The sequence below is a fragment of the Thermothelomyces thermophilus genome, chromosome 2 (genome assembly GCF_000226095.1).
Source record: "Thermothelomyces thermophilus ATCC 42464 chromosome 2, complete sequence".
Lineage (NCBI taxonomy): Eukaryota > Fungi > Ascomycota > Sordariomycetes > Sordariales > Chaetomiaceae > Thermothelomyces > Thermothelomyces thermophilus.
Window position 1 is genome coordinate 3,957,260 of NC_016473.1, and position 19,164 is coordinate 3,976,423.

At 56.1% G+C, this 19,164-nt stretch overlaps 6 protein-coding genes across 6 annotated transcripts; 2 read left to right on the top strand and 4 right to left on the bottom strand.

The window, feature by feature from the left end:
- Positions 1–290: 290 nt before the first annotated feature.
- On the bottom strand, positions 291–2,559 carry MYCTH_2302040 (uncharacterized protein). Its single transcript, XM_003661961.1, has 8 exons — positions 2,226–2,559; positions 1,836–2,167; positions 1,661–1,760; positions 1,439–1,597; positions 1,062–1,355; positions 969–1,009; positions 751–824; positions 291–689 (listed from the first exon to the last, which is right to left on the bottom strand). The coding sequence occupies exons 1-8, from the start codon at positions 2,308–2,310 to the stop codon at positions 374–376; spliced, it is 1,401 nt and encodes a 466-aa protein (XP_003662009.1). The 5' UTR covers positions 2,311–2,559; the 3' UTR covers positions 291–373.
- A 2,025-nt stretch (positions 2,560–4,584) lies between these two features.
- MYCTH_2302042 (uncharacterized protein) lies at positions 4,585–7,289 on the top strand. Its single transcript, XM_003661962.1, has one exon. It carries the CDS (start codon positions 4,824–4,826, stop codon positions 7,158–7,160), a length of 2,337 nt encoding a protein of 778 aa, XP_003662010.1. The 5' UTR covers positions 4,585–4,823; the 3' UTR covers positions 7,161–7,289.
- A 1,412-nt stretch (positions 7,290–8,701) lies between these two features.
- Positions 8,702–10,831, bottom strand: MYCTH_2143210 (uncharacterized protein; the record flags this gene model as incomplete). Its single annotated transcript, XM_003661963.1, has 2 exons — positions 8,702–9,846; positions 10,015–10,831. The coding sequence occupies 2 exons, from the start codon at positions 10,829–10,831 to the stop codon at positions 8,702–8,704; spliced, it is 1,962 nt and encodes a 653-aa protein (XP_003662011.1).
- Positions 10,832–11,203: 372 nt separating this feature from the next.
- MYCTH_2302045 (uncharacterized protein) lies at positions 11,204–14,511 on the bottom strand. Its single transcript, XM_003661964.1, has 4 exons — positions 14,300–14,511; positions 14,061–14,165; positions 13,280–13,964; positions 11,204–13,214 (listed from the first exon to the last, which is right to left on the bottom strand). The coding sequence occupies exons 1-4, from the start codon at positions 14,321–14,323 to the stop codon at positions 11,488–11,490; spliced, it is 2,541 nt and encodes an 846-aa protein (XP_003662012.1). The 5' UTR covers positions 14,324–14,511; the 3' UTR covers positions 11,204–11,487.
- A 333-nt stretch (positions 14,512–14,844) lies between these two features.
- On the top strand, positions 14,845–15,664 carry MYCTH_47732 (uncharacterized protein; the record flags this gene model as incomplete). The annotated part of the gene is made up of 2 exons (XM_003661965.1): positions 14,845–15,108; positions 15,170–15,664. The coding sequence occupies 2 exons, from the start codon at positions 14,845–14,847 to the stop codon at positions 15,662–15,664; spliced, it is 759 nt and encodes a 252-aa protein (XP_003662013.1).
- A 611-nt stretch (positions 15,665–16,275) lies between these two features.
- On the bottom strand, positions 16,276–18,155 carry MYCTH_2302048 (uncharacterized protein). Its single transcript, XM_003661966.1, has 2 exons — positions 17,424–18,155; positions 16,276–17,192 (listed from the first exon to the last, which is right to left on the bottom strand). Exons 1-2 carry the CDS (start codon positions 17,530–17,532, stop codon positions 16,372–16,374), a joined length of 930 nt encoding a protein of 309 aa, XP_003662014.1. The 5' UTR covers positions 17,533–18,155; the 3' UTR covers positions 16,276–16,371.
- Positions 18,156–19,164: the final 1,009 nt, after the last annotated feature.

The window sequence follows — 19,164 nt, forward strand, 5'->3', positions numbered from 1 at the left end:
GAATCATCAAATAAAGAGAATATAAGGAAGAATCGACAAGGAAGGACAGACACGGGAGGAAGAAAACGGAGAAAAAAGCCTCGAATAGAACACACACACACACACACGTACAGAGAGAGAGAGAGAGAGAGAGAGAAACAGACAAACTATAACTGATCCTTCAACACGGTCTCTTGCCCTATCCCAGGGTGACGACGGCATACCCATGCCACCAACGTACACAATTCCGAGACATCATCAGCTAGTATTCAGCTGATGTAGGGCAGCAGCCCTAGGATAGATATCCAAAACGTTAGGTGTCGTGCTGCGATGGCGCTCGACTCGAGGCGTGACCGTGATTTACGGTTCAAACGGAGGTGAGGCGTGAAAGTTATCAACGCCGTCTCTTCCTTTCCCAGCAGGTATCAACCGCGGGAATGACGATATTCTGGAAGTCGTCCTGTTCGACACTGCCAATAAAGAAGACGCGGAAGTTGTGCTCGATAGTAGTGAGCTTCGCATAATTGACGCGTGACTCCTTTACGAGCTTTTCTGTCCTCTCGTATAACCTGACTCGCACCGGGCTGAAGCCCAGCTGGGGCTCGCCTGGAAGCATCCGAGGCTTTGTCCCTGTCTGGTAGACGATTCCGTGTTTAGAGGGTTTCACCCCCCTTTTGAGGCAACCCTGGCGTTCGTACGTCAAAATCGGCCTGGGCAGCAGGGTCAGCAACGCAAGAATGAGCCTTTCTCGAGAAATGGGGAAATGCTCACACACAAGTGCAATGCCCTTCATCGTTTGCCACCACGATGAATCGCCGATAACCTTGATAGAAGGGCATCCCGTTCTGTTCAACTGGAATTTGATGCGTCATTACCTCACTTCTTGGCCCCCCGGCGCCTCTGGGTTCACACCAAAGAATCTTGAAAACCTATCAGGAGAATGTGTTGGCGGTACTGATGTCAGAAGTACGGCGGGCAGTGTTGCTCACCTCGCCAGGCTGGAATCGCGAAGAACGCTCGACAACAAATCCTGAACGGGTTCAATATTGCGTGGTTATGGACGGATAGAGAAGGGCACTCACCACCGTGAATGTTAGGTTCTCTTTCCTCATAGTTGCCATCACCATCAACGGCAGAGTCCTGATACTGATAACCTTGGGGCACCGTAGTTCCCGCTGGCTGCTGGGTAGGACGATTCGATGGATCTCGATCATTGTCTCGGACGGAACCGTCGTGCGAATTGATCTGCGCTGCCCACGCCGAGGGCAATCCCCCTCTTGTGTAAAATGAGTCAACATCACCAGTCAAATAGGGGTTGACTTCCGACATCGCGGTATGAAATAGTTGTTCGTTGGAGTTGTCGGGCTCGTTGGGGCCTTTGGGGTTTGAGACGGATGCAGTCAGTCACACCGGGTTTCATCTGCCAGAGGGGGGATCGGGAGTGGGGGCGGCTTCTTACTACGGGCCATAGACATATGATTGTAGTCGTCTTCTTCTTCTGCCGTCAAGTCGGCCGTAGCAGCAGATCGCGAAACCGTCTCAGATTCGAAACCAGAGTCGTGCCTACCACGGACATATTGTCCTGGACTGGACGATGCCGCTTCTTCCGTTGTTTCGGCTGACGACAGTGCCCTCCAGTTAGCGCACGAGTTCCCATAGGTGAGACTGAGGGTTATCTTACGTTGACCAAATAGCGGCTCTGCACCTGAGCTTGGTGGGGAAGTAGTGGAATATGCCTCGTCGTGTGTCGAAGGGCCGGGTGCCGTGTTGGGACGCGCATTCTGGGTCGCATGGTCATGGTTGGAATCAGTCCTCTTCTTTCGATTATAAAACGGTTCTCGTGGCATGACAGCAACCTCGGCATTCTCATTCCCGGCGTCTCTGGAGGGCCTTGGTCGGTTATTCTTGCCAGCGCCTTTCTCCCTGTCTTTCCCTTTGGGCTTTCCATGCGGATCGGTAGGCTTTGCCTTGCCCTTTGCGCGAGAGGCAGAATGGGTGGGCATGGGAGCTTGATCGTAAACGGTTTCCGCGACAGCGGCGCCCTCGGTGCCATTCAGGGTGCCGTAGGCGTAGGCAGAACCCTGTGGGTAGTGTGTATCTTGGTGGGCGCCGAAGTTCATGTCCTTAAAGGAAGACACAAGCTCGTCGACGTTTCCATGCGGCGTAAAAAAGTCATACTCCACATCGCCTAGCGGGAGGAACAATCAATATGGAAGATGCTCGTCTGGGAATCCTGAGGTCCATACCCTGAATATTCTGCCGCGCCTTCCACCAGCGCTTCTGGCCATCATCCCAGACCCATTCGCTCCATTCACTCCAGCCGGGATCCATGATGGCTATTTCCCGGGGGTGGCCTAGACCAGCAAGTACGTTTTACACCGTGGCGTCCAAGATGGGCCGGCCCAACTGGCAGCATGAGAACAGCAAGGAAAGTTGAGCGACGACGTGACGACGCTGCAAAACCCAAGAGCACCAGACGTCTTGGTCTTCAAACGATGCGGATGTCGATGGAACGGGCCTTGTCCCGCACGCAGCACGCAGCGATCACACGGGAAGCGCTGCAAGGTCCAAAGTAAACGGACGGGCGACGATTCTGAGAGCTGGCGATAGCTTGTTCAGAAGGCTGGGGTGCTCGATAGGACCTCGAGAGCCTTGGCTGCTTCACAGAGCCGCATGGCACCACCCAGGACGTAGTTGCGGCTGGCACTAGCGGGGTCAGCACCACCCACGTTAACTGGCCGCCAGCAAGACGCGGCCTTCGGAGCCCTGGGGTAGCTACTGGCGTCGCTGGCGTTGCTGGAGCTGCTGGCGATAGATTAAATGCAACTGTCATTGGCGGGGAGGGAATTCTCGTGACACGCGGGTCCGCCCCTCATTCGCGGCGGGAATCGAACCGTCCGTCGCCGGCTGAATGGTGCTGGAGGGAGGTCGACAACAGCACGACGAGGCGCGGGCGGTGGGAAGAACCAAGTTGAGGGAATGCAGGACGCTACCCGAGGGAGGAGGGGCTTTGGGAATGATGCCTGAATGGAGGGGCAGCGTGCGATGGAGGGATTTGACATTAGGTAGCCAAACCGGGGAGGAAGGCTGGCAAAACACGCCAATGGACGCCGTGAGGTGTAGGGCTGGCCTTCGTTCTTGGGCTCTCATTACCGGCCAACCAGCTACCTACCTACCGACCTACCTATCAAGGTAGGTATGTACTTTAGCTACTTAAAACTACTAGTAGTAGGTGGTAGGTGGCCAAGTTAGCAGGCACAAGTACGAAATACCATCTGTACATACATGTTAGGTACTGTACCATCGGGAAGGCGGGGCCAAGCCAGGCACCCCGACGAAGACCAACCGGAAACACCCTCTTGACGGGCAACGGGCCGCGGGTAGCTCGAGTCGGTTATAATGTAACTAGATAGGTACCTAATACGTACGTACCTAGGTAGCAGGTATGTATGTACATGTCATCCGTGTTGTAAGTAAAGGCACTTGCTCATTGAAACTTGATTGCTCGCCTTACTCGTGGCATGTCCCATGCCTGAACGCAGGACTGCATGTGGAGGACAAAGCCGAGAAGAGGGGCGCCGGGCACTTTCTTGCTCACTTGACATTGCTGCATGAGGCTGCAGACTGGCGAGTGGGAACCCGAGCGAAAGGGCCACGCTGGCTGGCGGAGCGCTCTGGGATCGTGGGTTGTTTGAGGATGGTAGATGGTACCCGCGCGTGCCACGCGAAAATACACTTTCCCAAATCGGTTGGGTGCATCCTCCCTCCACATGTGCCCCACCCACATCAGGGTCGCTGCGCGGGTCGAGCTGTGGGGACGGGGACAAACAACCAGCGCAGCGGGAGGAGATGGAGCGAACCGCTGGTGGATTAGTGGGGTCGATTGCGAACGACCTGCAGTGCATTAGTAGTGTACGCTAATGTCCTGCGTAGCCTCCAAGTTTGGACGAATATTATTACTCCATACCGTACATTCATATGCTACGTACTATATACCAACGTTATTTACGGAGGAGTATTCCATTACAGGAGCACCTTCTTTGCCTTGAAGCCTCACCAAACCCCTGCCTGCAGAGGGTCATCGAAACTAGGGTCTCCGAGGCAGTCGGATACTCGAGACTACCTCAGCATGAATTAAGAGAGCAGGTTCTAGAGCTTCGCTGGGTTGATTTCAACAATCTCCATCCCCGGCCTCGCGCTAATATTATGCATACCAGGTGTCTCACCTAACCCATCGCGTAGGCGCACTAAAACGTTCCTAGGCTACAATAATATGGGTCTCTCCAGTTCCCCATCAGCACGCTGCACTTCGAACGCTCCGAAGTTCTGAAAGTGAAGTTCCACCTAGGTGACCAAAACAGCAAACGGCTCCGTGGAGCTTGGTTAACATCCAAGATTGCTCTTTCCTCGGCTTGCAGCTGGTTATTGTCCGGGCACTATAACAAGAGACAGCAGGGCCTGTTGAAATGAAGGAAGGCACGATAAACAGGCCAATCAGAGTAGGGTAAACCCCCAGTGAAGCTGCTGGAATTCTTGTAACTCAGCCTGCAGCGGTGTGAGCTTGGCCCAACGTGTTCCCAGTCCTGGATCGCCCTCTTTTCTCTGCGCACATCCGCAAGCCGACCGCTGAGACCAAAACAGGATGTAGCATGTAAGCATCAAGCTCGCAACAAGCGCGGCACTAGGAAATTCGAGTCTCGGCATCACCTCGTCTCGGCCTTTACCGGGGCCTGATTTTTTTTTTTTCGCATGCGCAGCCGTCGCGTACATCGACATTGCGCAGCTCTCGATGGCACGGGCTGTCGCGGGAGCTGCCCGAGAGTGGACGCGTTGTCTCGACCCAGATGGCGCCCATCATCGTCTCCGAGCCGCTTCTGCCATCTTACGGCGCGTCCGCGCACACGAGCGGATCCGACTATGATTGCATCCAGGGCCTGACCCCCACCCGCCAGTCCACACGGCCGACCCGTCCATCTGTGACCCACGTGGAGCGGTTCAAGATTGATAGCCAGCATGCCACGCAAAGCTCACTCCCGGACGCGCCGCTCGACGGTCCCGGTGGTGAGGCTGGTCGGTTTCTCAGCCCTGAGGGCTCGTCCTGTCGTCGCATCAATACGGGCGATTCTACCATCTTGTCCAAGGACCACTCGGTCGCCACGTCCCGGAACGAGTCCGGCACTGATTCTGATGACGACGGTTGCTACCACTCACCCCGAGTAGCCTCAAAATCGCCGCCGCCATCGCCGCCACCGCCGCCACCACCGCCGGCCCGGCATCCGCCCGCCGCGCACATTGGCGGGCCGTTCCCAATTCAGGGCTTGCGGAGGCAGGATTCGGGCTCTTCCGAGTCCGAGTCGAGTGCGTCCGATGAAGCAACAAGAAGCCTGAACAGCGGTGGCGGGCGGCCCTCAGAGCTAAGAAGAATGATCGAGGCTAAGCGGAGGAGCATCCGGTTGTTGAGGCGTCGAATGGCCGACAAGCGGCTGGAAATGCGAGAACTCAGGCGCCGGATGGACGACATAGACGATGCGTTGATGCAGATCATCAGGCCTCGCCTCGCGTCCAAGGCCGCAGTCGTCCCCGCAGATGTGCTCATGGCGAGATTCAAAGAGATGCAAAAAATCAGAGACGTTTACTACACGGCAGAGGACGCGTATGAGGACATGGAATTCGACTTGACTACGGAGGAGGCTGCGCTGGAAAGACTAGAGGACCAACCACCTCGGTCTCCCCCCAACGGGCTAGATGCCGTCCCGAAACCCCCGGCTACGGTACCACCGCCACCGCCGACAATGAAGACGTCGGGTATCGTTGTCTTCAACGAATTGGGCGACTCCTCTGATGATGACGCGAATAGTTCTGGCCCGCCAACCCCTGTCACCCTCTTCGGAATATCGGGACAGCTGCACGACGACGTCCACCCCTTGTACGAGGAGCTTCTGGAAGCGGCCGGTGAACGTCAGCTCGCCAAGGAGCACGTCGAGGACCTAGAAATGCACCGAGATAAGATCCTTTACGACCTGGAGATGCAACTCCACCGGAAACGAGTGCGCGAGAACCGAGGTAACCAAATCAGTGAGGAGGACCTCCTCTTTCTGCGGTCTTCGCTCGCCCAAGTCCCCAGCGACGCCGCCGAATTCGAGCATCGCTTTGGCATCAGCATCACCGGAGACGAGCTCGAATTCCTCCGTAGCTACCAAGTCGTCCACGACCGCGCCCTCCTGGAACTCGACTCGGCTACCGGAACCCTCGACCGCCTCCGCTCTCTCTGCCAAAAGAAGGGCGTCATGCGCAAACACCCCTCCTACCACGAAGAAGTGGCCATATACTCAAGCTTCCCCGACTGGTCCCCCTCCCCGCAGGATGGTAACATGGCCATCGAACCGCTGCCGACGCCACCTCCCAACCCTCCCCACTTGACAAGAACAAACGCCACAAGTGCTGCTAGCCTTAGTAGTTATACACCTACTGCTACTACTACAACCGCTCCTAACGCGGCAGCTCCACCGTCCCTCGCCCACCCACGCTTCCCCGTCCTTCTTTCGAACCCTTCGCACGTGCTGGCTCTGCTCAGCCCGCTCCAAGCGCTCGAGCGCGCTCTGCGCCTGCCCAAGGACGACCCCTCGAGCGCGCTCCGCCGGGCTGAGTGCATGAAGGAGCTGGGCATCAGCACGCTCATGACCAAGGCGGAGAACAAGGCCGACTACATCAACCAGTGGCTGATCCATCGGCTGCGCACCAGCCCTCTCGAGGCCGAGCTCCTCCTGGCCGTATGCGAGGGCACCTTTCGCGTCGTGAACCTGCGCCGCTGGCAGGAGGAGGTCCTGTATTACTGGCGTCTGGACGAGGCGGCCATCTCGCGCGCCGGGTGGGCATCGTCGGGTGCGGAGCAGGAGGAGGAGGGGAAGGGCGGGTGGCCACCGGCGGCGGCCCGAGGGAGGAGGAGGAGCAAGACGAGTTGGAAAGATCAGCAGCAGCAGCATCCGCTTGTCGGCGGCGCGGTGGGTCCCCCACCTCTGCCGATGAACGAGGACAATGCTGTGTGCAGCGTCGCGGCCAACAGAGAGGGCAATTCGGTCATTGTGGAGGAGGGAAAAGTCCGAAGTGACGGAGGACTCGGGATGCTGGGAAGCCCGGGATTACAGGGCGGGAGGACAAGGTCGGTCAAGAGTTTCGGTTGAAGGAGGAGCGACATCGGGGGCTCTTCCGGGATTTGATTCACGGAGCTCTGGGAGTTCCGCTATGCGGTGCATGACCGCCTTCTTTCTTTTCTTGGTCACTTTCCCTAGGTTCGACACTTTTCCCCCTGCCATCCATCCTTCTTTCTGGAAATCTTGACGTTTAACTTCGGCGACAGTGCCCGGGGATCGCGTCAACTCACGGGACTTTGCCTTTGGTTTCTTCTTCGCTTATCTTGTTCTTTTCTTATTCTTTTTTCCTTTTTTTCTTGGAAAATTAATACTGCCTTTCGCTCAAGCTGAGGAGGGGAGTGCTACGGGCAACAGTGATGTCGTGGGACAATGAGGACGACTATTCTTGTTTGGACTCTGTGGGTTTAGAGCTCTCTTGGTACTGTACAGGGTCCTGTTGCGGCAGTCTGGCATTCAGCAACTGGGACTTTTTTTTTTTGGATTCTTATACACTGCAAGTTAACAGCTTGCTACTATGTTTTAGTTCACTTGGTTTGATACCATGGGTCCTGGGACGGGTTGATCTGGTCTCAATGTTGGTTGCGATACCTTGCTCGATGTTTTAGTGCCTGATATATGGGACACATGTTGCAATCGAAACGCCGAAACCTACGTCTACGCTGATTACCGTGTGCTTGTCGGCTTACACTACTCGGCTTTTTACCATGCGCTCCGAATTACAGACCATTCCAGGGGGAAGCAAGGGACTCGGTCCGTATGTGGCATATCCGGTAAGAACGTGCGCAAAGTGCCGTGTAATATCGCCGCTATTCAGGCTTGAGGCTCTTGTCATCAGATCCAAGTCACACAGTCCCCGGGCAAGGTTTACCTCTGTCGTTTTCATATGCAGGTCTAGAGTTTGTCTGCTTCCTACGGGGTACGAGGTACGAGTCTGGCCGTGTCAGCATCTACTGGGAATGGTCTCCAGAAATGGGATGATTTGCGCTTTGGCGAAATCCGAGATTGTCGGAAAACAGTGAGTGGATGGGAGGACTGGCTTTATCAGGTGACACGAGCCCTTCCTTTTCCTTTGTGTCATTACACCAGGATTGTCCAGACACGCATATGCCATTCACATTACTACTGCCCCCGCGGATTGGTTGTCGAGGATCAGGAAGGGCTCCCGGAGCCTTGCGCAACGAGCCCTGCTTTACGTCCACCCGGTCTTTTGCCTAGTTATTGGCTCACCGGTTCTCTTTCTGCCTTTTGCCCGGGGTCTCTATGTTTGACCTGTCTCCTCTCCGGGGCCAAGTCCGTGCCGCCCTGGAGGGTGGCACAATGGAAACCTGGGGCTGGCTAAGTGTTGAAATGCGTCCAATTTCTCTGCAGGAATGCGGAGTGGACTGGTCAAAAACCCAATGATATGGCATGTCTTAGCGCGGTAAAGTGATTAATCCATAATAAGGACCCTTCTAATTCGTGTCAACGCCACGCGCCCCGTCCCGGAGGTACTAGTTACAGAAAGTGACGAAGCCGGCAACTGATAAGGTACCACCAAGCTGTTACATCGTAGTCTCTCTTCCTTTCGTAATTCAGATCGGCCTTTGCTTGTCCACCCGGCTTGGTCGGAAGAGCCGTCTGAGGGTGGCTCTCAGGGTGGCGCGTCTCGACCCTCGCTCCCTTGTGCCCCCATCGGCCGTATCTTCACTCTCTCGGCCAGCGGAGGCGACACCCATTGGCCGCTGCGGTTCTGGCCCTACCAGCGGAAGTGTCCCTTTACTCCCGCTCTGCCCCGGTTTAAGCCTGCTGCTAAACCTGCTTTCATTCCCTATGCTGGCAGAGACACTGCTGCCTTTCGCCTGTTGCGACTGTAGTCGCCGCCACATTTGTGAACCTTCGTTTCCACTGAGATATATCTCGCTGCTGGATGTGGACATGTCGGACTTTGGGATCTCCGAATCCCGGCTGTTGTTCGGCGGGCGAGGAGGCAGTCCAGCAGCCCTGGCTGTAGGTGCAGCCACCGAGATATCAAAACTGGCGTCACTAGATACAGTATTCGACGTCGTTGGTCTCGTGGAGGTGAGTCCAGGGCCCGAACTAGGCATTGTCCCAAGGGTAGGCTCAGTCGCGGAGGTGGGCTCAATCCCCGAGGAACTTTCGGCCCCGGAGGTGCCAGCGGCACCGAAAGTGAGCGTCCGGCGCCGGTTATCGCCTCTCCGCATTTTGAGTGAATCTGACTGTCGTGGCTCCTCGCCATCAGGTTCACTATTGCTGCCGGTGCGGGTACTCTGGACTCCATGGAGTGTCGCTTCGCTACGGTTAGCGGCAACGAATGAAGGTTCGATAAGTTTGCCTTTGCCCTTGTGTCTAGTCGGTGTGTCAACCTCGTCGTTTGGATCTCGTTGGCCGCTCGTGCTACTCTCCGGTAACTCGCTCTGCTTCGGCTCCGTTATGGAGATTGCCGTCTCTGCCTCGCTTTCCTCGGGCTCCTGTGCTTGTTTATGCTCCCGCGGCACCTCTCCCCTTTCCCGCTCAACTCCTTGTGCTTTGTCAGTCGGTAGAGCACAAGAGTCTGCGGACTGCTCGTTTCCTTGCCCCTGGTCGTCACCTCCAGAAACTACACGGTCTGTGGTCGAGCGGGTAGTTGCCCTCGGAGCCTTCCAATTGGGCAACACCTCTTCTTGCTCGGTTATACCGACCGCATGGACGTCCACAGTTGCACCGTCCACGACTGAGCCTTTAAGTATGTTTTGCACACTCAGCCTCTTTTTCAACTTCGTCGGCCGCCTTCCCTTGCTCCTGTTCTGCGACCGGCTCAACGAATACTACTCGCTGATCCCGTCCCCCAAACTAGACCAGCTAAGCGCCTGCACCCTCCGCGCAGCCCGCCTCCTGAGGGTCGCACCTCTCTTCCTGCCACCGTGCGGCGGCGAGGTTCCATCGAAACCGTCCCTCCCTGCCTGCTCGCCCTTCTCTTCCACCCCGTCCTCCCACATCTCCCCGAAGGGGTCCATCTCCAACGCGGGGGGTATGGCATGGCCCCAGGCGCGCCAGTACAGATCGGGAAACGGATCCGCGTTTTCGGCGAACCGGCCCAGCCTCCTTACGGCATCGGACCGCTCCGCCTGCACTGCCGTCCCGTCTCTGGCTGTCCCCGCCAGGTCCACGAGCCTTCTCGCCCTCGCTCTGCGCCTCTGGACCCGATGCCCAGCCATGCACGAGGCATAGATGATGCGCGCGGCCTCGTTGGCCCTTCTCTCTCGGACATGGTTCTCCTCTTCCTCCTTCTTCCTTCTGGCGGCGGCTCTCCTGTTCTCGTCGTTGGCGAAGAGCTTCCTCCAGGTAGGCTCGTCGAGTTTGACGTCCCTGGCAGAGGAGCGTGATTCTGCAGGGTTGGAGGTGGCATCGGTTGGGATGCCGTCTTCTTGTAGGTTGTTGCTGGACCAGGACGGGAGCTGGAGTTGGGGCGGGCCACTATGTACGGGGTTGCTGCTAAGAGGCGGGGCAGCAGAGTGATGGCGGAGATGATGAGGATGGTGATGCCAGCCCCGGGCAGCTTGGCTCTTTGACTGGTGTCCGGATTCGGGTTGGTCATGGCCGTTGCCATCTTCTTGGTTCTCACTATCGTTTTTGCTGTTCTTATGGGTATTGAGGAAGTTGAGGATGGAGGCGCGTCGGAATGATACTCGGCTGCGGCCGGTGTCGTCGTTCAGAGGAGGCATTGCGTTCGGACTGACAGTGGCACGCCGCGGACCGTGGTTAGCATGAAATACAAACGTAGGAGAGGATAGGGCCGTCTGCTCTAGGAAAAAAAAACACTTGTAGCTATGAAGTGCTTAATAACGAAAGCGAACTTAATTAAGTGGACGAGCAGTCAGAAACAACCAGCGGTATCGCATATTTTGCGTAAACAAATCGGACGGGTATAAAAGGAGGCTCTCGCAAAGAGGAAGAATCTAGGATACGGAAAACGCAACCGGAGGCCATTACTCTTCTTCTGTTTCACTGGTTGTGGTTGCCCTGTGACCTGGAAAAGAATACTTATCTCGCCGCGTTGCGGCCCTGGAGATGGAAGGAGCGTAGGCAGTCATTCCCTCCCAGGTACAGTACGTATCTTGTGCAAGGCTGTTTTCGCGTTGCACGCCCTTCAAATTTCGGCGGAAACTCTTAAGGAGGTAGGTACCTTAGTTCTGTTCTAATCATGTGTACCACATCCTGAATACGCTGCGCTGGATTGATACCTCAACATCCCAACCAAGCCAGCCTGCCTCCCGGCTCAAAACAGATCTAAAGATAAACCCAACCTAACGCCCGACACAATTTCGGTATTGCGCTTGCTCGAGAGTGGCAAAAAGGTGATAACTAACGGTACAGACATTCATTGTTCATCCTCATCCTCCGCTTCCTCAACCGTCGCAGCCCTAGGTCCTCTATGGCTGGTACTCCCGTTCACTTCGGTTCCTCCGGTTTGCTGCTCACTGCTGCTCTCCCCGGAAGCGCCTCCGGTTACCGTTGTCGATGTGCTCGCCGCCGGTCCACCACCACTGCTTTCCCCGGGCTCTTCGTGTGGCGCTGGCCGCTGCTCCACTTGGTACCCCAAAACTGGTCCCGTGGTCCGATCGCCCCCAAATAGCTGCGCCGAACCTCCCCAGTTTGGCGCCAAAGGTACAGGCGCGGTGACAGGGGGCTGCCTACGTGCGGCCGTGTCACCCTGCGAACCCGGTCGTCGAGATGATTCGGGTACGTTGCGAGCTGCCTGTGCGCCGGACCGTCCTAGTTGTGTAGACAAGTTGCTGGGAGGAGCGGGGCTGGTACCCCTGGATCGAGGATGATTTCCAAAGACCGATCGTAGTATATCCTGGGCATGTGCCTGAGCGTTGTGTGTTTGTTCAGACGACAGTACATCGCCATCCAGCCGCTGGAGAGGGAGCAACGACCAACCCGGCGGAATGACCACCCCTTCTGGCAAGTCGGGACTGCCCGCCGGAATGGCTGCTCCGTAACCCGTGCCAACATGCCGGGTTACACCGGGAGGAAGCCTTTCGGCCACGAGATTCGGAGAACGCGGGATAGGGAGGGACGCCTGCACGGGTAAATGCGTGGACGGGTGCGTTACCCCGTGTTGTTGTTGTTGTTGCTGTTGTTGTTGTTGTTGTGGTAAGGACGCTTGTCCACTTAGGACTATGCCCGGGGCGGCAAATTGGGCGCCTTGCTGCTGGTTCTGGTGCTGTTGTTGCAGTTGACGGAGGCGATTGATTTCGTTCATTAAAAGGTTCAGGACATGGACCTCATGTGCTGCGTTGTGCGCATTGATGATGTCTTGCCGGACTTGTTGCCCCAACGCCATGAGCTGCCCGCGGATCTGCTCAAGGCTGGGAGCCGATGCATTGTTCTCTTGAGCTGCAGGGACCGTAGGCGTCGGTACGGGCAAGTTCACGGCGCCCGGAGGCAGCCGCATACGCTGCGCCATCTCCCTAATGTCGTCGACTCCGCCCTGGGCAAAGCCCAACCTAAGAGGCCCAAGGTTGAACAACCTGATGTTCGGATTCGGGTTTGCGACTGGGTTATTCTGCTGGCGATCCGCTGCCCCGGCTCCGGCTCCCTGAGGCGGCTGGTCTCTGCCAGGAGCTCCCTGGCCGTTAGCCGGGGGCTGCGGCGGTCGGTTCTGCCCGGCAGGGAAGAGCCCAAGAACGCCAGCGGGGGCATTAGCGGCCGGCTGCGGTCCGTCCCTGGCAACCGGACGCCGGCAAGTTGGGCACACTTGCTGCCGTTCCAGCCAGCTCTTAAGACAGCCGAAGTGCAGGATATGGCCGCAAGGGAGCTTCTTCGCGCGGCTACGCTCAACTTGCGAAGGGTCGTTGCGATCCCAGGGACGCATTTCCTCCCTGCAAATGATGCAGGTGTCCTCTCGGCCAAGCTCCTCGGCGGTAGCGTCCGGATACTGATCCATATGTTTGAGGGCTTGGCGGTAGCGGATGAGGGCGTGGAGCCTCTTGAGAAACGACCTCGTCGTCATAAACCAATCCCGCATAATGTGAATCGGGAGGCCATAAAAGCTCATCAGAACGCAGAAAAAGGTTGTGTATATGCCAAACTTGACGAAGTCTAGGATAAAAAAAAGAAACTGTTAGCGCAGGTGTCGGGTACCAGCGAGATTCGAGTCGACTTACCAGCAAGCAAATCGAGGGATAAGACCCATTGACCCTTTGCTTCCCAACCAGGCACCTCAATATCCATCTCGTCAATATCATTCTCGTCAGGAAGCTCTTCGTTGTCCCCTGTAGCTCCCTCAGCCTCTCGGCGCCTCAGAATTTCGGCTCTTTGCTCCCTAACACGGCGGCGTCTATCCTCCAAGCGCTGCCGCGTCTGCGTTTTAACAACATGCTGCTCCGCGAGTGAGATAATATACCGAGCAACAGTGTGGAGCGAGTTCACGGCGAGGACGGCGAACTCGAAGAGAAACATGAGCATCATCGAGGGGCGAGCTTCTTCCACCACTGTGTTGACGGAATATGTGAGGAGCCAAATGTCGTAAGCAACGCTTATAAATAGCGAGAGACCGAGACGAGCGTGAAAGAGTCGCGGATTTGCGGGAGGTTGTTGCTCGAGGACGTCGACACGTCCGTCTCCAATCCAACCCCATACCTTGCCCGTGACCAGGGCCGTGAACATGACGAGGAAGAAGGCGCCGAGCTCATCGCGGAAGATGGTCATGGCCAAGCACGTTTCCGTAACGGCAAACCATGCCTTCTCATAGAGCTGTTCTATCTCGGTCGGGCGAAGGGGGCCGAAGCAGAGGCGCTGGAGGCCATACATGAACGAGCCGTAGACGACGAAGATGAGGTTGACAAGAACCTGCAAATCGCCGGGAGTCAGCGGCTGGGGGGTTCGGTGGAAGACGAGAAACTGAGAGCAAATCGAGGAGGAGGGTGGTAAACGGGAGGAACGAACCATCAATGAGAGGCTGCTCTGGGCGAGATGCACCATGGCAGAGTAGAAGTTGGCGCGCTGATAGAACGCCGACGCAACCACGGCGGCTGCGAGAGCCGTGGAGGCCTGGAAGACGCGAGTTAGCTTTCGACACCGTAACCGTGGTCTTCCAAGATAATTCTTGGAAGCTTCAACAGTCCGAATCGACGGGGGGGCTGGAAGGGCGCGAGCGACAGCTGCAGCACAGCGGAAGCACTTACCCCTGCGTACCACGCGAGCCGCATCTTATCAGGCGGACTGTTGTGGAAATGCTGATTCGGGATGAGAACGGAAATCCGGGTATGGCGAGAAGACAGTCAGGTATCCATTGTGTCGGAGACGGCGGCAATCGGTTTGTCGCGAAGGGTGGGATGGATGGATGTGCGATACAGTACTTTGTAAGATGACGGACCCTGGCTTGGCTTGTTGCCACGTTATGGGAAGCAGCTCAGGGCTCTGGAGGGAAGCTTCGGGATCGACGCATGCATGTGGGGCGAGAAGGGGTCAGCCACAGTTTGTTGACCACTGCGGGACTCCGTAAGGTGCTCCGTACGGAGTACTACGTACTTGCATGTATCGGCGAAAGATGGCCCAGTGGCGGTGCACCGAACAACGGTCCCTCCGGCTCTTTCCTGTTTGTTCAAAAAGGAAACGCTCTCGCGATTACTGTGTACTTTGCTCTTCGAACGCCACGAGAAGGCTCCGATTTGTGTACGGCTAGACCTCTTCTCTGATACGTCGCATTTGGTTTTCGTTGGTGCGCACCATGAGCTCGTTGTCTGCCATCATCACACCTTCTCTCCTTGCTTCTATACGCGATCATCCGGACCTGCCAAGACACACTTGGTATCTGATTGCCGCCACAACACTTTGCCAATTAAATCGTCCCGACGAGGTTTCTACAATTTATCAACACGCCCTGCGGCATGGCCCAGGTGGCATAGCTCCGAGCCATGATGAGAAACTACGCATCTCCCGCCGCATACGCGAAGCCTTGATCAAGGCTGCCGCAGTTGGCGGTGTTCCGAGGGTAACTTTTCCTTCGGACGAAGCTCCCAGGGATGGACACGCTTAGCTGATCTTCGCGCCAGACAATCAATGCCCTGCTCGAGCTCAAGAAGGTGACACCAGATGAATTATTAGATGAACCCGAGTCCTTCTCTCCCACCGGGCGGCGCGCCGATGTCTATGATACGCCCGCGCCGCTAATCATGCAGCGCGGTCAGAGTTTTTTTGAAACCGTCTACGGCAAAGTCACCAGAAAAGTCATGAACCAAATGGACCATTCCGGGACCGAGGATCTTGGGTTGGTGGCGCGCCTAATGTACGGCTATGTCCTCAGCAACACCAGCGTGCTCAGCGCCGCCGAGACCTCGTTCGTCATGATCGCCGGCCTGATACCCCTGGACGTGAATCCTCAGCTCAAGGGGCACCTGAAGGGTGCTCTCAATGGCGGTGCCACGGTTGAGCAGGTAAAGGCCGTTCGTAATGTCGTCGTCCAAATATGCATGGCGTCTGGAATGAAGGTGCTCGACGACAGCAGCCCAGCTGGACACGGGTGGAGAAGCGAGGTTGCTGACCTTTAGTCACCAATGACCTAACCGCCCCCCCGGGACCCTTGACGTTCATCGTACCAGCAACCGCCTGAGCGATTCAACATCATAGCTCCCTCGGCCGGCAGACTTACTTGTAGCCAGGAAAGCGTCAGCTACCCAAGAAGAAGGGGGGGGAGCGCCCCAGAGAAATTGACAAGGCAATGCCGGTCGTGCGAATCGTTGTGGTTCAACTTGCTTCTGCCGGCGTTGTCAAGGCAAGGTGCCGCAGGATCAATGATGACGGGTGTGCATGTCAGCGTGGATTTAGGTTAGCCCGTTGCCATGCGAAGCGAGGGGTCAACGTGGACGCCACGACCCAAGCGTTGCCTGATTGAGTCAAGGCGGCCCCTCGAGCTGAGCAGTTCTTGTATCAGCTCGAGCGACATGTGTCAACCGAAGTGTCTGTTGATGGTGGCTGAAGGAACCCAAGTCTCTCGGAACAAAGCGCAGAAGGACGTGGACAGCCCCCAGGACTCCTATCATTCAGGCTGCTTGACCATGAACTGAATATTGGGCCCTCCCCCGTACTAGAGGATATTCAGGCATACACTAAATTAGTGTGTCAAGCTAGACTTAGTCTAAGCCGCAGCTTCTCCCCCGGTAAAACCGGTAAAACTCTCCCCGGGTCCATGCAAGCTGAGGAATAGCCTGGGTCAGACCGGGATATAAAACGCTTCCCTCCTCCCCTCCTCCCCTCATCATGGCCTTTGCTCGCCCTCCTCCGCAGGCTTCCGTATCCTCTTCAAGACGCCCACCGCCAACCACCGCTTCCATCTCCTTGCATGGTCATAACCGCGGTCCACGACCCAGTCTTGATCTTGCCCGTCACAGTCCCGTTCCCACAGGTACTCTACCTCGAGCCCGACCTCCGCAAGAGCCGCGCTCTCGAAAAAAGCACCCACTTTGTCCCGTCCAGTATGGAATCCCGCAACTACCCAGGCCCTCGCTCCGTCTCCATCCGCCAAGAACCATGCGATCGACCGCCTTAGATTGTCATGCTGCCACGGCATCCACAGACAATCCGCTGCAATGACCCTATCAAACGCGTACTTGTTCGCCTCCGCCAGCGGCGTGTCTAAATCGCCCCACTTGTGACCCTCGACCAGCACCTCCTCCACAGCGAACCTCCCGGCAGGCGCCGACGCCTCCTTGATCGAAGCGGCGACGTTGTCCCTCAACGTCTTGAGCACCGGAGGCGACGGGTAGTCCGTCACCACGACCCTCTTGGCCCCGAGCAGCCCCGCCATGATGGATGGCAATGCGGTGCCCGCACCCAGCTCGATGGTGCGCAGGCCCGAGACGTCAAAGCCCGCCAGGGGCGCGGCCAGCTCGCTCTTCCACGGGATCTCCAGCCCCAGCGTCCCCGCCTCGATCAGCTCGGCGAGCAGCAGCGATGCATTCCACAAGTAGTGGCTAAACAGGCGGCGGTCTTCCTCCGCGTTTACATCGGCAAGGGCGAGCTGGATGGGCCGCGGGAGGTGCGGGGATCTGTAGAGCAGCCCGTGGTCGTTGTCGCCGTCTGTCCGGCCAGTCAGCCAGCCAGTCAGCCAGCCAGTCAGTCAGTCAGCGTTGCTTGGTTATCCCCTTCCCCCCTTCGCTCCCCCCCTTCTTCCCATTCACCTCATTGAGGTTACCAGGAGCAACTCCGGAACAGAGGCGCTACTTCAAAGCTGTCAAGTGCCGCCCGGCGGCTGAGGTGGTGGCTGCGAGAGGCCGAGGCCAGAGAACTGGATAAGGGAGTATAACGTACGTGAGTTGGTTATGTCATCGGGGAAGATGACCCCGAGGGAAGCGCCAAAGATGTCTTCGGGATCTGAAGTATCGGGACCGATGAGGGAGACCCTTGCTGTTAAAGCCATTGTGATCTCTTTTTCGGTTTCCTTTTTTTTATCTTCTCTTTCACCTTTTTTCTCCCCCTTTTTAGGCGTTGTATCTCTCAGTTCATTTTTTTTTAAAAAAAAATTGTCTTGTTGTTGACCTCCAAGCTTCTTTAGAAGGGGTTGCGCCAATAGTAGTTGTGATTGGGGTGGAAGGGGAAGGGACTTGTTCGAGGTGGGTAAGTGTAATAATAATAACAAGTAAAGGTGGGCAAAAGAGGCCTTAGGAGTGGGTGGGTTGTGAGGGCAGGTCAGACCCTGGGAGCCCAACGTTTGGGAGCAAAGTGGGAAAGGAATATCGAGCCGGTCCAAGTGCGTGCCGTGCGTGTTTGGATAAGCTGTTGAATCCTTTCCCTCCAAACTGGCAAATGCCGAACCCACACTGGTCGCGTCGCCACTCAAGACGAGAATAGACTTTGTCCCGCGGGCAACACTCAGAAAGGCCCTGTGCATCGCTCCAACCTATATCCCGGTGACGGGCTGGTCCCCACCGAACCTTGTAGAAGTCATCGGAGATCTTGTGGAGCAATGAGGCAAGTTGCTCGGAAGTGCTCCGAGAACACTTCATGGCAGTGGGCGTTTCTGAGGGCCCCGATCAACTGGCGCAAAAAACAAAAAAAAAAGAAAAAAAAAAAAAGAAAGAAAGAAAGAAAGAAAGAAAAGAAAAGAAAAGAAAATCGTGGGTGCAGCAGCCTTACGCATGGAAGTCAAGTCGGGAATGGAAGATCAGAGATGAACGTACAGTACATACATACTCATACTCGCTTACTAACAGCACTGCATCTGATTTTTCTGTATCGACTGCAAAATCGGCAGCCGCCAAACACCAAATAAACACTCATCAAGAGGCCGACAGTGAGGGCCACACAAAGCTAGATAAGCATGTACTCGCTTCCAGACTCCTTCCGAATGCCTTGTATATAACCTACCGTTTCACCGTCATTGGCCCCACAAAAATCATCACAACACAGGCGGGAACGCGTAGAAGATGGTTTGATGAGAACAGGGTATCGATTATCTATCCACCGCGCAATGTATCAAGCAAGCAGACCGGCGGAAGAGGAAAGAAACCTCGAGAGTGAACGGAGGACAACAAAAAGAATATTCTAAAGAAGTAAACCGCAAAAAAGTATGTCCGGGCCTTGTATATTCTTCTCCCATTTCCCTGGTCCTATTTCATCCAAGCCAATGCCGATCCCATGGTCATGCAATCATTATTAGATCCGTCCGTCCGTCCGTCCGTTCCGCCCCAGTGAGTATTCCGAGGTCTGAGAGTTGGAAGCAAGAAGATGGAAGGAAGTGAGAAAGATTAAAAGTCCAATGAAAGATCCACACGCGCCACAAACATATAATGAACCCAAAGTCCCAATCCACCTCACACACACACCACGTCGCCGCCACTGAGAAAAGAAAAGAAAAGAAAACTAGACCTTGGAGAGTCTTCGTCCCGGTTTGTGTATCTCGACTTTCATTTCGATGCGAATCCAGCCCGTGTCCGATGTGGTTCGCCGGAAGCGCGCGCGAGAGAGAGAGCAGGAAGAAGTGAAGAAGAAAAAAACACATTAATGGTATACAAGCGTGATTTTATGTCACGAGTATGCATGAATAGTATAG

What these genes read in the sequence shown, in the direction of transcription:
- MYCTH_2302040 (XM_003661961.1), bottom strand. Translation starts at nt 2,310, where the DNA reads ATGGATCCCGGCTGGAGTGAATGGAGCGAATGGGTCTGGGATGATGGC. An exon ending in TCATATGTCTATGGCCCGTA is followed by an intron (nt 1,356 to 1,438) that starts GTAAGAAGCCGC and finishes CAAACCCCAAAG; the next exon opens with GCCCCAACGAGCCCGACAAC. An exon ending in AGAACCTAACATTCACGGTG is followed by an intron (nt 1,010 to 1,061) that starts GTGAGTGCCCTT and finishes GAACCCGTTCAG; the next exon opens with GATTTGTTGTCGAGCGTTCT.
- MYCTH_2302042 (XM_003661962.1), top strand. Translation starts at nt 4,824, where the DNA reads ATGGCGCCCATCATCGTCTCCGAGCCGCTTCTGCCATCTTACGGCGCG.
- MYCTH_2302045 (XM_003661964.1), bottom strand. Translation starts at nt 14,323, where the DNA reads ATGCGGCTCGCGTGGTACGCAGGG. An exon ending in AGAGCAGCCTCTCATTGATG is followed by an intron (nt 13,965 to 14,060) that starts GTTCGTTCCTCC and finishes GGCGATTTGCAG; the next exon opens with GTTCTTGTCAACCTCATCTT. An exon ending in ATCCCTCGATTTGCTTGCTG is followed by an intron (nt 13,215 to 13,279) that starts GTAAGTCGACTC and finishes TTTTTATCCTAG; the next exon opens with ACTTCGTCAAGTTTGGCATA.
- MYCTH_2302048 (XM_003661966.1), bottom strand. Translation starts at nt 17,532, where the DNA reads ATGGCTTTAACAGCAAGGGTCTCCCTCATCGGTCCCGATACTTCAGAT. An exon ending in CGATGACATAACCAACTCAC is followed by an intron (nt 17,193 to 17,423) that starts GTACGTTATACT and finishes CTGGCCGGACAG; the next exon opens with ACGGCGACAACGACCACGGG.